This window comes from Anas platyrhynchos, chromosome 7 (genome assembly GCF_047663525.1).
Source record: "Anas platyrhynchos isolate ZD024472 breed Pekin duck chromosome 7, IASCAAS_PekinDuck_T2T, whole genome shotgun sequence".
NCBI lineage: Eukaryota > Metazoa > Chordata > Aves > Anseriformes > Anatidae > Anas > Anas platyrhynchos.
The window spans coordinates 15,517,966-15,535,118 of NC_092593.1; the positions used below are offsets into that span (position 1 = coordinate 15,517,966).

At 41.9% G+C, this 17,153-nt stretch overlaps 1 protein-coding gene across 5 annotated transcripts in view; it reads right to left on the reverse strand.

The window, feature by feature from the left end:
* Nucleotides 1-17,153, reverse strand: part of ADCY5 (adenylate cyclase 5) — a 213,962-nt gene that overhangs the window by 98,588 nt on the left and 98,221 nt on the right. The window contains exon 1 of one of the 5 annotated variants that reach the window (XM_072040774.1): nucleotides 5,657-5,731. The exons of the other annotated variants lie outside the window; for them this stretch is intronic. Coding sequence (XP_071896875.1) covers nucleotides 5,657-5,716 — 60 coding nt within the window. The 5' untranslated portion in view covers nucleotides 5,717-5,731. Of the gene's footprint in view, nucleotides 1-5,656; nucleotides 5,732-17,153 lie in introns of those variants that run through there. 5 annotated transcript variants of the gene reach the window in all.

Below are 17,153 nucleotides of genomic sequence, written 5' to 3' on the forward strand. Positions count from 1 at the left end.
GCACAGGCGTCACCTCCAGGTCACTGGGAAAACAAAAATATTTATCTAGTTACATGAAAGTCTTATTTATCTGGGAAAAGAGAGCATTTGCCAATTGCTCAGCAGGCAGAAATGAGTGCCCTAAATACAGTCTGTAAAATATAAAAATCATTATTTCCCAGGCAGTTGAGTGTGTTTTTTGGGTGGTGGTGAGTTAGGTTGGTTTTGCTTGTTTGTGTGGGAAGAAATAGAAGATGAGAGAAAGAGTGGACTACAGATGGATTATTTTCTCTTGTTTTCATTTTAAGGACAACCCCCTTCCTTCTTCTGTTGCTTCAGGTTCCCACCAGCTAGGCTCCTTCCTCATAAACCCATATCCCAACACACATTTTTAATATACAAAACTCCCCAAGAACCACTAAGTCTTTGCTCTCGAACTGAAGCAGTGACTTTTATCACACGCGGCACAGGAGCAGCACTCCTAACAGATAGCACAGAGCACGCACAGCCCCTGCTAACATACAAGCTTACCTAGGAGGGATCTGAGAGGATCCCAACTGAACATCCTGCTTTAAAAGCCAACGTGCTGCTTTGCCAGCTGTTACACTAACCTAAGCTTGTGTCTGCATGGGAGGGGTCGCATACAAGTTGAGATTCAGTGTTGTATCTTACAGAGATAAACTGGATGTTTAAATCAAACAGATTCAGTTTCAGCAATGCAAAAAAAAAAAAAAAAAAGGCAAAATCTCAACCAAATTTTAATTGAGCACAATGGACAGCTTGAAGGCACATTCCTCAGCCTTCAGCTTTGTCATGCTGAATTTCAAAGGTCTGCAGAAAAACAATAGTGATTTTAGAGAGACTCTTCAGAGCTGTTTATACAGACAAGTGTAAGACAACCTAACTCCTAACTGCAATGTTTACAATCAGCTCCGTGTAATACAAATTACACAACACAATTTAGCTTGCCTTTATTTCTCTATATTGAGCCATTCTTTCCTCTGCTTTTTGACCTGCAATACTTCACTTGTACTGTAACTCTCACTGCTGTCCACCTTGGATTCTCTTCTCAGGTCCCCCATGCTGTCTTTCCTCCAGATATACACACAAACACACAGCCTCACAATTCCAGGATCAAACCAAACCAATATTTTAAAATAAGCCAAGATGAACCTCATTCTTTTCTGATAGCTCCAACAACTTGGTTACTCAACTACTAGATGTGCTTTTCGCAGTGAAGGGCACATTTTTAATTGCTTTGCAATATCTGAAGGAAAAAAAAATCAAATTATACTTTCAAGGCATAAGTATTGAAAACATTCTCCAAGTCCCATACCACGAGACTGAATCGTTAATTTCTTTAAACATTCTGAAATGGCAAGAAGCTGGCTTCTTGAACTGAGATATGCTACAACTGACGGTTATTTTTGCTAGGGCCTTCTGCTCTCACTGGCAAATGTATAAGATGAATATCCTGGAAATATTGGTATTACAATACTGTAAAAATTCAAATGCTTAACAGAAACAAACAAATCAACATAATTTTGCTCAAGATGCACAATTTGGAAGAGTTTTTGAATTCTGACATATGAAATAAACTGGGTCTGCTGAGAATTGGGCAGGATATGAAGAAAAGAAATCCAAATTTCTTCAGCTAGTGGAAAATTTTGAGTCCGTAATTGAACATGTACTTTTACTCTCCCAAAGATCATTACCAGAGATTATGCAGCTGAATAGGTTTTCTGAGGTGAACTTAAAATAGACCTAATGTCATACTGACCTCCCCAAGAGGATAGTGTACACCACAGAAGTGGACTTTGAAAAAAAAAGTGAATTACAAATACTTAAAGTAACCTAATCTGAAGAAGAAATAGAGAGGAAAAAAAAAGGAAGACTTTTTTTTTTTCAGATTTTTTTGTAACATAACAACAGAACAGTAAGGAACTTAAGAAACCCCATGGACTATGTAGTTCTCTACTTGCCTCTTAAAAAGTATGGTATCCAAAAACTGATACAACAGTCCTGTTGAAGTTTAAATCGCACTGAATAGCCTTACTTGTTTGCTTTATATTATATACAATACTTGTCTTTATACATCCCAAAGAGATACTCTCCCTGGAGTGGGTAATATTGATCATGAATAAATCAGTTTGCAGTTTACTTTCCCTGTGAACATCATCTGTTGCTTCACTGCTTAAACACTTAGTCATGATGTTGCAATAGATTTTTCATTTCCAAGAATACAGTACCTGTGCAGTTAGTCTTGCCTAGTAAGCCTTTCACAACTCAACATTTTGTATTATTTTGAGCTTTATTAGTACATTTGAAAACAAAATGAGTTTATGAAAAATACTTCAAACATAACTGATAATTAGGAAGATAACTAGACAAGTAATTGCTTTAAGAGGAAAATACAGCTGAGAGGCTTTGCTATCTACTGAAAATGAGGTGCAGTTATGGCCTTTATGTCTGAGAACTGAGAGCCATGTGAAACCAAACAAACAAAAAAGAAATTATCAAGAGATAATGATAATTTAAAAAATGGCACAAAATGGTGAAAAATCTTTTAGCATGTGATCAGTTCCATGCCCACCATTTGAAATCATAAATTGGTTCTTTGGCATACCACTGTAATCTGATACCGTTTGTTGGTCTAAATACAATAGGGAGCTACCAAGTAGCTTTTGATTAAAAAGCTTTTGATTGGATCCAGTTCTCTATTCTTATCAGTTTATCGACTTAAGACAGATAGAGCTAGAGAAAATGCTGAAATAATCTGCCCAATCTTAGCTCATCAAACACTTCTTAGTGCTTTATGATAATCAATAATGAGCAAAGATGAGATACCCCTTCAAAGGCAAAGCAGGTGGTCCTTGACAGATCGCAATGATAACGAATACATCAGCTGGTATACAGAAGGCCCAAATGCTCTAACACGCATCCTGCTGCAGCGCTTGTAAAATAACAGTAAACAGAAGAAAGTCGTAACTCCAGATACGCAGTGCAAACCAAGGAGAAAACAGCAACAGAAGAGACATGTATAAGAGATTTAACTGGGTCTTCTCTACCTTTGACTTCTATCATCCTCTGCATCTCCAAGACAGTCTTTAAAATAAACCAACTATTCTTCTGAGAACTATAATGTCAAATATCTTTCCTAAACAGTAGAAAAGCTTCTCAAAATGCTTTCATCAGAAGTTACGGAAAATAGTATCGTATAACTCTTAAAAAACAAGCAACAAAATCCACTGTCTCAGATGTATCTTTTTTGCTTATGACTAAAAGAAAAAGAGAAGCACAAACATTTACACTTTTTCTCCGATGATTACACATTTTTCTTTTACAACTTGAATTCAGAACTCTATTTTTTTCCATTGCTTTTTCCACCTGTAAAATAACTTCTGCTCAATAACAAACTAGGTTTACAGCCCCTTCAAATCGCAGGTCTGCAGAGAACCAAATGGTTCTCTGTTGCAACACCTAGCTGGCACACAATATTAAACACTATTTTTGTCCTGGGACTGCCTTAATGAGGCAACAGAACTAAGGTTGCAGAGGCCACCTAAATACTGAATAACATTCATCACCTCACAGTCAAATTTTTATCAGTTTCAATCAAGGCTCAGTAGGCAATATGTCACATTGCCTAGCATGAAAGTCCAACTTCACAGCTTCAATTTGCCCTTAAAATACCATTTTTACAGTGTAATATCGGTATATCTGATTATCGGCACCAAGCAGATCTCTGCTATGAATGACTGTTTAATTAGTTCAGAACAAGCTGTGCTGCTTTCAAACAGAAACTAGTTGGAAAATCAGCACTGAGTTTCATCAGACTGTCAATACCTATTTGATACAAGCAAATAACCTGAACTTGGACTCCAAGGAGTGTATTTACTTTCCCCACTGTTTTCTTCCACTGCACATGGGTCAGATGCTAGCATCTAATTATGATTTGCTCCAACTATGCATACATCAGGTCTAAACAACAGGAAATAGAGTGCCAGAAGTTATCTATCCAAAGGAATTCAGGAAGGGAATTTGAGATTTAAAACAGCAGAAACAGGAAGAAACTTGGTTGACCATGAAGTGCTTTTTTGCAAGCATGCCTTCTCAGCTCTGCTCCTGCTTCTCAGTTTGTGTAACATCAGCTCCAGTATCAAAGGAACAAAAGATGCACCTGGCAGTAACAGCTTCCACTTTAAGGAGAAAAAGGTTGGTCCTCGGTCTGAAAGCGGATGGAAAATGTGCTCAAGTATATCTATTTGTAAAGTGTCTGGAAGCAGTCAAAGATCCCCTACATAGAAAATCATCTTAATAACAGCAGGTGCAATTCCCTCAGGGGAGGTGAACAATCCTATGCCATGGCATCTCATTTTTTTCCCCAGCTCTGCAGAATTCCTTCATTCTAACTAGAGTTAAATTTTACCCAGAACGTGTTCAGTCAAGCCCCCTTTTAGCTACTCCATCTATAACAGTTGTATCAAACAGACAGCGCACATTTCTTCAGGCTACCTCATGAATAAAAAGGCACGTAGCCTACACCTCTCCTGATCTAGGTATGTTAGGTTCCTATTTGAGTACTCCAGTGTTCCTTGACATAGCTCATACAAGGATTCATCAACAGCAAGCACTAAGCAATTAAATACCTTTGGTCCCTGTTTCATTTCACCATGCCAAACTTCTTAATACTTGATAGAGAATGCAACAAAAAAAGGCACAAGGCAATGCACAACATGGACATTTATCCTTTCATGAGAAAGGTTTTAGGCAAATGGACAACGGTGACAGGTTATTTATTACCTTTACCTCTGTTCTCAGTACGTACCAAGGGCATGTCCACAATATTTTTCAACACCCACACTTGGCACTTGCTCAACGGGTGGTAATCGCCACTGATCAAGGAGCTCACACTGCTTCCACACTGTGCTGTGGCCTGAAGCCAGGCCGGACTGAGGGGATCCCAAGGGTACAAGACCCAACCAGAGTTTCTCCATTACAATTTCTACAATGACAGATCTTCTCAAAACAGAGCAAGAGAAGCTCTACCATTAAATAGCTTATAATGAACAGATGTGTTGTTACCTGTATGTGCTATAATTCATCCCCACAGTATGATTGCTACATGAATCTTCAGAGAACCAACAAACATTTAATTAATCCTCTCTCCACCTTTCACCTCAAGTAGTCAAGCACTTTGTGGTAAGACTCATAAAATATTGGCACCATCACGAGTATTTTATTCACACAACAGAATTATTTAATCACTGAAGCTATCGTTGCTAATTTTTATAACTATCTTTTTTTTTTTCTTTAAATGATCATTTACCTCTGTCTGTATAGTAAAGCTGACTGAATTGGAGGGTGGTTGTTTTTTTGTTGTTTGTTTGTTTTAATAGCCAGTGAATTGAAGGGATATTACACATTTCCAAACCATGGAATGCTCTACAGAAATTCAGGCTAGTTATTTATCGGAATCAAGGGTCCTGAGATCTTCTTTCTATTTGGCAGGATCTGATAATAAGGGAAAAACAGTTGTGACAATTCCATGTACAGGTTTTATTTTATATTTTAAAGAAACCACCATGTTTCTGAAAATACCTTTTTCCATATACTTCCTCTTCCACCACAGTTTGCTCTGATCTGTAGGCTCCCAACTACACTGTTGTCTGCGTACCTGAGTATAATTCACAGAATCACAGAATATCCTGAGCTGGAAGGGACCCACAAGGATCATCGAGTCCAACTCCTGGCTCCATAGAAGATCACACAAAAATCCGAATTCAGGGAACCGCAGTGCACCAGCAACACGCTGCTCCGCCTCGCACCACAACGGGAGGAGACAAAATGGCGGCCGCTGCCAGCCCGCCACCTGCCTGAGCATTCGAGTCCTTCTCGACTTGTCAAGGCGTGCAGAAAGTGGACTTCCAGTCCAGATCTTGAGGGTTAAGATTCAGCCACAATTTTAGCTCTTCTAGGAGACCCTCTCTGTTCAACTAGATTTTTTAGATGGGGTTCCTATCCATTTTTGTTTTGGTAAATTGACCTTTCTGTCATTTGGCTATTACCGCCATTTCTTGCTATGCGTGTTACAGAACCCACTTCTAATTGCTCTGCAGCAGGTAAATTAAAACCATTTTGTGCACTTTCAAAGTACACTTGTTGGAAATACTCTCCAGCTCCTGTGCTGCAAAACTCAATCACTAATCCATTTAAGCAGCATGAAGTGATAGGTAAGTCAAATGCAAATTTAACTAGGAGATGAAAAAAAATTCTTTTTTCTCCTGGCCCCAGAGGGAAATCAATTTTTGGCACCTGAGCCCACACACTCAAAGATTTTCAGGTGTATAACTTGTACCAGTTCATTAAAATGCTTTGATGATGTGGTTTTAGGAGCTGAAACTATCTGTATAAAAAGTTTGATACTTAAAAGCTGTTTAAACAAATGAGCTGCTCCTGAAGTAAAGTGCAGACTTTGGGCACCCAAAATCAAATCTAATTCATGTACTTTTTTGAATCTCAGAAATCTCAGTTCTTGTTCTCCTGCATGTTCTGGTCTAGCAATTATATCCCGAGTTTTGATGGAGACAAACACTGAGAGGTATTAGCAAATGCAGTGAGGGTCACTGTTCAGAAGCGGAGAGGCTGTTGATTTTATTTCCCACTGGAATCCACTGGGAATAAATGAACTACAGGAATCCAGAAGAACAGCTTGTTCTGGCTTTGCTCTGCTTGAGCAGGAAAAAAATGTTATTAAAATACATACCCATACGAGGACTGAAAACAGGCTGTGAGGTCTTTTGCTGTCAAAATGACGAGCACAAATCTAGACCAATGCTGGCCATAGCAACTGCCTTTATTTTGATCGCTGCTTTACTGCTTTTTAGTATTATCATTATTATTAGCAATGGCATGTCAGTATTGCTGTCAATATCGCTTCCCTCATCATACTATCAGAGAATGCCCAAATCACAAATGTTTCCTTTCAAACCAACACTTCATAGTGGTTCCAGCAAGGAAGCTAATGACTGAATAAATACAGGGTGGCAGTCCACTTCTAGCACACTCAGTCTTTCAAACTAGCACACAAACTACCACATATCCCTTTATCTGATAGATGAGCAAACTCCAACTCTGATACTTCAAAGATGCTTCAAGAAATCCTGCATTAGGCCAATCTATCACTAGAATAACCTATCTCCACACAACACCCCCCCCAAATTCCACTAGTTAGGTATTGACTTATAACCTTCTGAATGAAGGTTTTACATCTCTTTTACTATACTAAACACAACACTTCAGTAGGGAATGTGTGAGTATTGATCTTAATGCAGTCTTCTTGGTACTTGTCTCCCCTACCTGCAAACTCTAGATTCAATTTCTGATTTTACCTGCATTTCTGCATAGAATAGAAGAACATAGAACATAGATAGAGTTAATTTTGTATCATCAGAAACTGCTCTAACAAGTGTTATGTGATTTCCTACTTGATCATTAACCTGTCAAATTCAGCATAATAATCCCTTCACCAGTTTAAGGAAATACAAAAGACTTGTCACAGTGAGAATTTTAAGAACACGACAATCATGTATAAATTAAACAAAAGTACTGATGCTACTTTCCACAGCTGGATCTGCAAGAAATAACTTTCCACCTTCACACAGTAAAAGCAACTGTTTCTGAAAGAAGTTTGTGCTTTTTTTAAATTTATTGAAACTTTTTAAGCTTTCCATGCAAAGGACTTGTCTGAATCACAGAGTCACTCAAAGTGACACTTGAATGCTTTTCAGGAACCAGGCAATGGTCTGGTATACATTAAGTTTACAATCTATATTTCCTTGTAGTCTATCACAACCTAATCAAACTATGTCAACAAGCGTTAAGAAGGGAGAACCAACACAGTAATTTTCCAGCCACGTTATGCCAGCTTGCAAACGCCAAACTTTCCCTGCCAGTGTATCTGCAAAGCCTGACAAGTCAGTGCATTAAGTGTACTGCAATCTAAGCTGGAAGCAAGTTAACACTGGCTGATTTTCTAATACAGCGTTCAAATGCAAGAAATACTTCCAAAATCTGTACAAGCAGTATGAGGACAATATTCCAGATGCAACTTGCACTCCTGAGTTTGGAAACATCTGCACTAGTGGATAAAAAAACCTTTTATAAGCAGTATCAAGTTAACAAACTTCTCCAAAGTGTAAAGAGAATCATAAAACGGATATCCTTAAGTGGTAGGACACCGAAATAATGAGGGCTATAATTCTGTAGGAGGAAATTCAGCCTGTTTTTATCCCCTCTCTGTGATTTTTGCTAGCTAACTCCACTAGCTACAGCTTTCCTAGAAAGAGGGTCTGGAGGCTGGACAGGGGTTTCGGGCTTCAGGGTGAAGCAGAACATATTCTGCTTAGTCTTTAACCAGTGTCCCCTGCTGCCACAGGATTTAGCACACCAACCATGATAAACCATGACGTGTATCATCTCCCTCAAGAGATCATTCCTCACAAAAAGAGGTCAGTCCTCAGGACTTAAAAGAGAGGGTCTTCAAGGGTATCCCAGAAGGCTTCTTCCCCACTTTCTGAGTAACTGGTAGATGGAGCTCTTTGGGTAGTCACACGAAGGAGGGCTTCTGGCTGGGACTGGCTGTCCCTGCTGAGCATATCTTTATATAGCCAACAATTTCTCTGGTGAAGTGAGCAGACAATACTCCTGGTGGCCTTGTCTGATAGCAGTGGACGAGACTGTCCTTTCTCATTTGCTCACTTCTTCACTTGTAGCCCTGCTTGATTTATTTGTAGCAGCAATACGTTAATGTTATCTGACAGCTACTATTAAAGTGTCACAAGCATGTGTATGCAATAACGCAGATGCTGCAGGGAATCCACTGCAGGCCACTATCTTCCCAGGCACAGAAAGCAATGGGAGGGAGGGAGGGGAAGTACCTTACAGAGCAGAAATGTTCCACTGTTTTCTACTGCTCTTATTTGGAGGGGGAATTGACAGATAGGGGCAAAGGTTAAATAGTTAAAAGACATGCAGAAAGCATGGCAATGCTCAGACACAGTGAATGTTGCAAGCTTTGTCACCTATGCCCTGATAATTAAAAAAACACAGCAAAAACAAAAACACCTGCCCTTAGTACACCAAGTAGATGGGAGATATGGACTGTCAGAATTTTAGGAGATGTAAAAAAAAATCATTTGTTTTTCAGCTTCCTTCTTTACGGCAGCATAGAAGTGTGGTGATAAAATGGCAGAAGTTTGGTCTGACGACATTTACAGCCTCCACGCCCCCTCAAGTACTTACAGATCTATCGTTTTAACGCCCTTGCAAATGAGAGAGATATTACCCTCATGCTTCATATATACAGAGGGAGCAAAGAATTTGTCCAAGGTCACAGAAGAAACCAAAAGCAAAGCCAGGATTTGCATACGGATTTCTCAAGAACCAAATTGCCCAATACTTTAATGAAAGCATTCACTAGTTCCTTCTCTGTCTCAGCCTCCGTGAGAACAGCCATGAAGGAAAAACCAAGCAAAATATTCCTGCTATGTCACTTGAAGTCAGAAATGCTGAAAAACAAAGAATTTGCCTTAACCATGCACTCTTCCCTTTATGAACTCTGAGTGGAGAAAGTGGTTCCAGTTCCAAAACTCATGAAAGGCTGGAAACATTTGACAGCTGTAGAAATCTCAAATAAATAAGAAATAAATCCACTGTGAGCCAAAGAATGGTATCTTCATAAAAAGAATCAGAGAATTATTTATATTCTGCATGAAATAACTTTCCACCTGCAAGTGCGATGAGGATTTGTAGGACCTCACTGACCATTCTTTATGATCTCAGTGAAAATATGAAGCAGTTTGTACTCAGTATCTGAAGGACTATGGATCAGAATGATTGCTACTATATTCACATAAATTCAGTGAACCAGGTAATAGTATAATTGCATGATTTTTTCCAGGGACACTGAAAACATCATCCAGAAAGTTGGAGCAAGGATGTTTGCAATCCTATCTGGCAGATGAGCACAAGCCTCTGAAGACCAATTTTGGTAATAAATTTACATGCCCCCTTCCTCTGCTTTAAAAAGTTTTCGTTATAGATACTTTTAAAACTGTTTTCAATTCACATAAACAAATAAATTAAATTTACCCTGTCTTCTTGCTTGCCGGAGTGAGCTGAGTCAGCCGAGTTGTCCTGCTGATCACACAAAGGTAGTAACCCTGGTGGTCAGGCAGGGAGTATGAAACAAGGTCAAAATAAGGTGCACCGAATGTAGGGCTGAGAAGATCGCTCCGTTTTCTCTGGTCAGAGGGCTCTCATACCCCTCCTCATGTGGCGTATGTGCAGTACAAGTTTTGCACAACAGTTAGGATGAGCCTAAAGGTGGATTCAAAACATTTACTCAGGAGACTAATACCTCTGTCTGCAGTGGTTTCTGTGGAAACAGCAGGGCAGGGAACTAAATCCTTCTGGAAAAACCTGCAGTGTAGAGCACTTTGCTTAGCCACTGCCATCGCTGTCCCAATACTTCGTACTCAGCACAGTCAGCAACAAGTCTGATGATCCTAGGAACAACTGGGAATCAAGCTGTAACCTCTTAACTGCATCATCTACCTTCCCTCCTTCCAGTGCCAATATGGTTAAAATACAGTACAGGTCAGATTTGCACAAGTATTTAGGCCAGATGTGCAGATAAGCAGCTAAACTATTTAGACATACATTAAAACACATTAAATGCCTATCCGCGCCTTTTTAAACCGAGCTTCTTTCCCTTTATCAGATTCATAGTAATTTAATAGGAGCTGATTAGAGGCGAAGGTCTCCAGGGCCAATGCACAAAGTTTACTCCAGTTCACTCCAAGCCACAACCTCAGCCACAGGCTACTTGTTGCTGCGTGAGCCGAGGCACGGCACATGCAAAGAGGTGCCAGGCAAGTAAACCAGGGAGAGCAGGAGCACAAATCGTGAGCGCTGAGCTCCGCAGAGCATCCAAAGACCACGCTGGCGATGTCTAAGTCGGTGCACTGCAGTCTGCTGTGTTTCAAGCTGTGCCTTGGTTTAGAGTCCCCCTAAGGGGAGAAAAATGCACTAAAAACAAAGGCCAAATAAAACATGCTTTAATTCTCAGCCATTAAAAACTCAGCTGCAAATATAACCGAAGCATGTTTCTTTTTAAAGAAACAACACAACACTTTCTCCCTCCAGCCCTGATGACTTCAAAGGCTTCAAAAGGAACTTGATGCCACGACCAGAGGCAAAGCTGCCTTTAAGTGCTGACTCCTGCAGTCCCAGAGATTTTGAGGTCCCAAATTCTGTTGTGATTCTTTACCCTCAGATGAATTACAACATTTAAAAGAAAGAATAATAATAAGATGGGATGCAGTTTCCAACATGGCTGTTTGAATGCCCACGTGTATGACAAGAGCTGTGGGCTGAGTAAATGAGTGTGCAAAGCCCATGATTGCAAGACATGATCTTACAGGTACTACCAGTATACCCCAGTTTGAACCATCTCATCCCACCAGTGCATGGTCAGCCACAAAGGATGATTTCTTATATCCCCCTCCCCTCTTTCTTCATGGTTCATGCTACCAGTCTCAGCTCTTGATCAAGTTCAGCACTTGCAGAAAACACGTCTGAAAGCCCTTTCAAAGTGTCTTCCCCAATGTGCAATAGTCACAACCCACTAAGTCCGCAGAGCTTTAATCCATGGCCTGGCACACTGACTTCAAGAGGCACCGAGCTTCTGCATCCACATCACACACACAGGCTCGGGGGCTCCAAGGCACAGGCTATGCCTTCTCCCTGAATTCAACACCAGACACCTGCTGGCTTTCCCTCATCCCTAATGTAGCCTCACAAAACCCATTCATGACCCAAAGCCATAGACCAAGGTGCAGGCTGCCCCTCAAATACAGCAAACGAAGGGCTAGAGGGAACAGGAAAGGAAGGATAAAACGTCACCAGAAAAGAGATTGAACCCCATGGCTACCGTGTACTTGGATGAAAGACTGATTCCTTGCTTTTGCTGATGATGTTGTGGTACAGGCTGCACACGAACAAGGCATTCCTGAACTTTTAATTTATTACGTGTTCCCAGCAAGCACAAACATAAAAGCCACTTTTGGGGATTTCTTGTTCCTGCACACTTAAAAACAATGCAGCCATGCTGAACCTCCTTGGCCACTGCTGGTTCTTTGGAGAGATGGTACAGTACAGGCAAGAGCCCACCGTCCTTCCCAATTCTCTGTTAAAAAGATGGGAACACAGGGAGAGGAAAGAAGCTGAGGAAAAAACTGGGTGAGCAGACCCATGCCTCCAAAGCAGCCCTCTCTCTTCTTTAGGTTAAACTGGAATGAATGCAACCCTGGATAAGAAAGCATCTTGCATAAATGCAGATGCTATCCATGAAAGCTTAACTTCAAAAGAAACAGACTGAAGGATGCTTGCCATTCCTGCCAGTGCAACACCCAGCCACCTGCAGTCCTTTAGTTATGTTACTGAGGATAGCAGTACCAAATGCCAGTTAGTTCCTTCAGTGGGAGTTTAGTCAGATTAAACCCTGAATTTCTAAGAAGTGAAATCAGTGCACTTACTGCAGCATAAAGAATTGTTACTTCTCATCACCTGTCTCTAAGACTGAGAAGGTGTTGAATGTCCTCTATCCCACCAAGCCCCAGCCAGCTCGCTGAGTCCCAGTCTGGCTGTGAAGGCCAACTTCCAACTTCAACCCAAAGCACTCTTTCCTCCTCCCATGCCAGCCTTGTCTTCCCCAGAGACACATTTTCTTATGACAACGAATAAAACCTGTCTTGTTGTTTTTCTAAATTCAATTTCTAAAAAGAAACAGCAAAAAATAACAAGCAGACAAATTTTTCTTTACATTTTTCAACACAAAATAGTTAAGTGTGCCTAAGGGTTTCCAGGCCAGCAGAGTTTTCTTGTTTTATTTGTTTATTTTAACAGAAGTAATTTGGAAAGCATGAGAGCAGGACGTACTGGTACCAACTATGTTATCTCGGCAGTGCTGCAATTTCCCATAGCCTACACTATCTGCAGGACCTCTGTTTCTTTCTGGTCATTAATTCAGAAACAGCGACAGAGCTGAATAAAATTGTGCCCCGCAATGAATAGAGGAGCACAGAAACCCTGTATTTGACTAGCGCTTCCCAGCTGCTGCCTGTACAGAAAAAGCTTGGAATGAGGCAATGCCTTAAAAACTCAAGTGCTGATGAAGCCTAGATTTTGCAGACAAGTTGCTTACTGTTCAGAGGTCACAGGAAACCTGTGCTGCCCTGTGCCCAACCCCACTCAGCAGCCTGAAGCCCTCCTCGCTGCACTTCAGCTGCAAAGCAAGCAGCCGACTATGCTCAGGGCTGTGCTGCCACAAAGCACATGCTCCCTGTGCCAAGCACATCTGCAGGCTATTTGCAGGCAGAGCGAGCAAACGAGTGCTGTGGATGATGCAGACCATCGGGACGACACGTGGGTGCCCCAGAGATGGTTGTGAGCCCTCCTACACAGAGCTCCAGGCTCTGGTGATGCAGCCACGTGGCTGCTTGCTGGCTCGGAGGGGCTCACATCTGCCTGCAAAACATCTCGCAGATGTAGCTCAGTTCTCTCTGGAGCTCTTCCTCTGCTGCCGGTGAGCAGCTGGCCCAGGGCAGGTCACCCTGAGTCGCAGGGACAAGAAACGTCAGGGTCTGAACAGCTGAGCCTGCCCTTCTTTAAAGATCACAGCAACTCCACGCTAACTAGCAGCTCCGGGCTGTGAATGAGCGGCACACCTGAGAACCCTGGGTGGGAAAACAAACAAACAAACAAGCAAACACACAAGAATTCACTTGAGTTTAAGTCGCAGTGGAGAGATCTGCAGATCAGGGAAGGGAAAACGTGAGGGGATGAACCCACCATGCCCTATCACTACCCAGGTCTACCAGATGCCAAGCTAGCAGCAGCAGAGCGCAGAGCTCACAGTGTAATTTCCCTCCAGACTACTCTAAACTTGGAATGTTTTTTTTTTCTTTTCTTTTTCCAAATTTATTGCTTCTCTGATTTCATAACAAATTAGCTCCATGTACCATTACAAGAATTGCTTTGCTGTCAGCCCTGCAGGCTTAATTTGGGGTCTGGGAAGCAGAGGGCTCTTCCCTTCTCACACGTTGTCAACAGCCATACAAGGTTTTAAACACTGAGTTCCACCCACGCCTGTCCTTGTACAACCCCAACGAAGCCTTACACAAGGTTGGACAGGTGTAAAATGACACAACGTGACCTAAAACAGTACTAAAAAGACAAATCTGGAAGGAAAAGAAAAAAGCTGCTGCTCTGACAGTACATATTATTAGACTTCAGTTGACTAAGGCTTTTCAGTTTTGGTGTTTTTTCTTTTTTTAAAGAACATCAACACAGCAAATCAGAGGGATGATAGCGGAAGGGGTAGGAGGAAAGAGATCTGCTGCCAGCAGCACATGCTATATCGCTGTTTTCATGGAGCATGTGGTCCCCTTAAAAATGGTCCGATAAGCTGGTGTTACAGCCATCCTGCCACTCACGCCCGGAGAGAATATGAAATAGAAACCAGGACCACGGTGTCGCAGGCAATCTTTCACAGATTTATGTAGGCGACTCTTGAATCTAATTACCTTTTTTCATCTCTACTACGCAGATCTCTTACCGATCATAAATACTATCCATCAAACTAGCACAGGAGCAGATCCAGTTGGGTGCCTGTGCTAGCTGGGTCAACGCTTGTATTGACAGGCAAATGGAAGCAAAAGCCCTGTATTTAAACAATTCACGTTGGGCTTGGGTTCAGTTGTGCACACTAATTGGAAAGCTTGCTCCAAAGCTAGAGAAGTCCTAAATCTGCTGAGTAAGTGTGCAAGCGAGCATGCTGTCATGATGCTGACAGATGATGAATTTGTTTGTGTAGCGACTGCGCGCGAGTGAAGCAGCTTGAAACGCACCCGAGCGCGTGCTCTGCCCAGCAGCGATCCCGGCTGCTATTCCTCTGCTTCTAGCTGCTGGCCAGCTGGGTGCCACGGAGCGACAACCCAGGTATACATTCCTGTTTGTAACTAAAGGACCAAGGAACTTAAGCTTAAGGGCACATATTTGAGAAAGGGCCAGCCCAAGGTATCCTAAATTAATGCTGTTTGAAGGAGCAGGAACATTACTTTCATCTTCACCTTGAGTTTGCACACAGCCAGGGACCTGGGGCTTGAACACTGTCCTGTTTAACTTGGTCTTCTCCCTTTTTCAGTTTGTCTACATAATTGAAACAGGGTAAACAATTATATTTTAAAAATATTCAGTGTTAGTTTTTTTGTAAGTAAGAAGAACCAACTTTTTTTTTTTTTTTTTTAAACATTCTCTACGTAAGACAGACCCTCCACTCCTCTGCTAAGAGGAAAGCCCTTCTTTTCACATGTTCAGTGTCAAGTAATTCATTCCCAAAGCTGGCTAAGCAGAACTGCATGCAGTACTTCCAGCACTGCAAGGTCTCACTCACTCATTGCATGGCAGAGCTCCTAATCCCTCTCCTACTGGGAGCACTTCACTGAATGCAGCCCAGGGTTGTGCTCGCCTTTCACAGCTCCATCGCTTCAGCAGCTTAGTCACTGTTGGACTGACTCATGCATCGCCATCGTTCTCCTTCTCTGTCTTTTTCAACTGATGAAGGCTGAGCGCAGAGCTGAAATTAAATCTAGCATGACTTAAGAGCTGTCAAACTGCTAAGACCCTACCTCTAAGAAGAAAGAGTGCACAACTGCAAAACAAGATTTAAGCCCAAGGTTTCTATTTGTCAACTAAAATCACAGCTGAAATCAGTTGAGAGCACCCTGACAGTGCGCTGAGATGAATTTGCTTTCTCAGATATCCATCTGCATTTGCTGTTCTTCAGACCTATGGCATCCTGTCGATGTGATGCATCCATTAAAACTCCTTGCAATGTGATGTACAACTGGTCGCCTATTTTAGGATTTCTTCACTCATTTCCAGCCCTTCCCTCCATTTGAGCATGCTAAAAACCTGCAGCGTTGCTTACATTTAGATGTGGCAATTGCACCACCACATCTCCATATCTCTTTGCAGTGCTCCTTTCACCTTTTCTCCCCTTCTCTCTCTCCCCTGCTGCTCAAGTATTGTCCCGAGGCAAAACAGTTATTCACCTTTAATCCATTCCTAGGTGGTCTTAAACTTAAACCAGGCCTTGGCAGCTGCTGTTCTTTCCTTACTCCATTTTTATCTATGTAAATGTGCTCAGGCAGGCAAAATAAGACGTGCTGCAGTTAGGTGGGTAGTCAAAGGACACCGTGCGATGGAGAAAGTTGGAGTTTGTAACACTTCAAAGCCCTACCTGCTGCAACCCAGCACAGAACAGAGCAGGGAAGCAGAACCGCTGCTCCAGAGGCAGGTGAGTGGTTGCTCTCAGCCCTTGCAATCCTGGTGCCCTTCCTAGGAAGCAACAGGGTACCAACAGCCTGCCCGCACTGTGTGCCCGTAGAAATCCTTGGCCAGCAGCTCTCCTTGTGTTCTTGATTACAGCTCAGATCCATACTTTTTTTTTTTTTGCCTCTGTAAAGTTAGTTCTAAGAAACAGTAAAAATTGATTCACGCTAACGAGCCTCGAAGCAATCACAGAGCATGGAATCTTTTGGCAGCATCCCTGGAATTAAATATTTACTGGACACATTTCTATTCTAGGGACTTAGCCAAAACGAGAGAGAAGGCATGCAAAGCCAACCTTTTCCAAAGCAAGCACAAAACCTCACACACGTAAAGCCACACATCCCCTGCTGAGAGATCACAGAAACCTGGCTACCTCAGAGATCATTCATCTGAAAGGAAAAACAAGAGTGGACTGGTAGGCTTGCAGGCACATCAGACACCATCTCAGCTGTGGTGTGCCAAGGAATAGCTGATCTGACCCTGCCCCTTATTCCCTTTTCTCTAGCAAATATTGCTTCTCGCACAGCCAAGGCAGAACTCCAGCTAATGTTTACATTATTGCACGATTAAGGTAAGGCTTAAAAATACCCCACCAAAGATTTTACTCTACATGTGATGAGAGCTTCTGATTGCCATCGTGCTTTGAAACAAGCTGCTTACTTTTGTTATCACCTTCCTTCTCCCGTGGCAACCCTTTCCAATCGAGCCATGTTAAC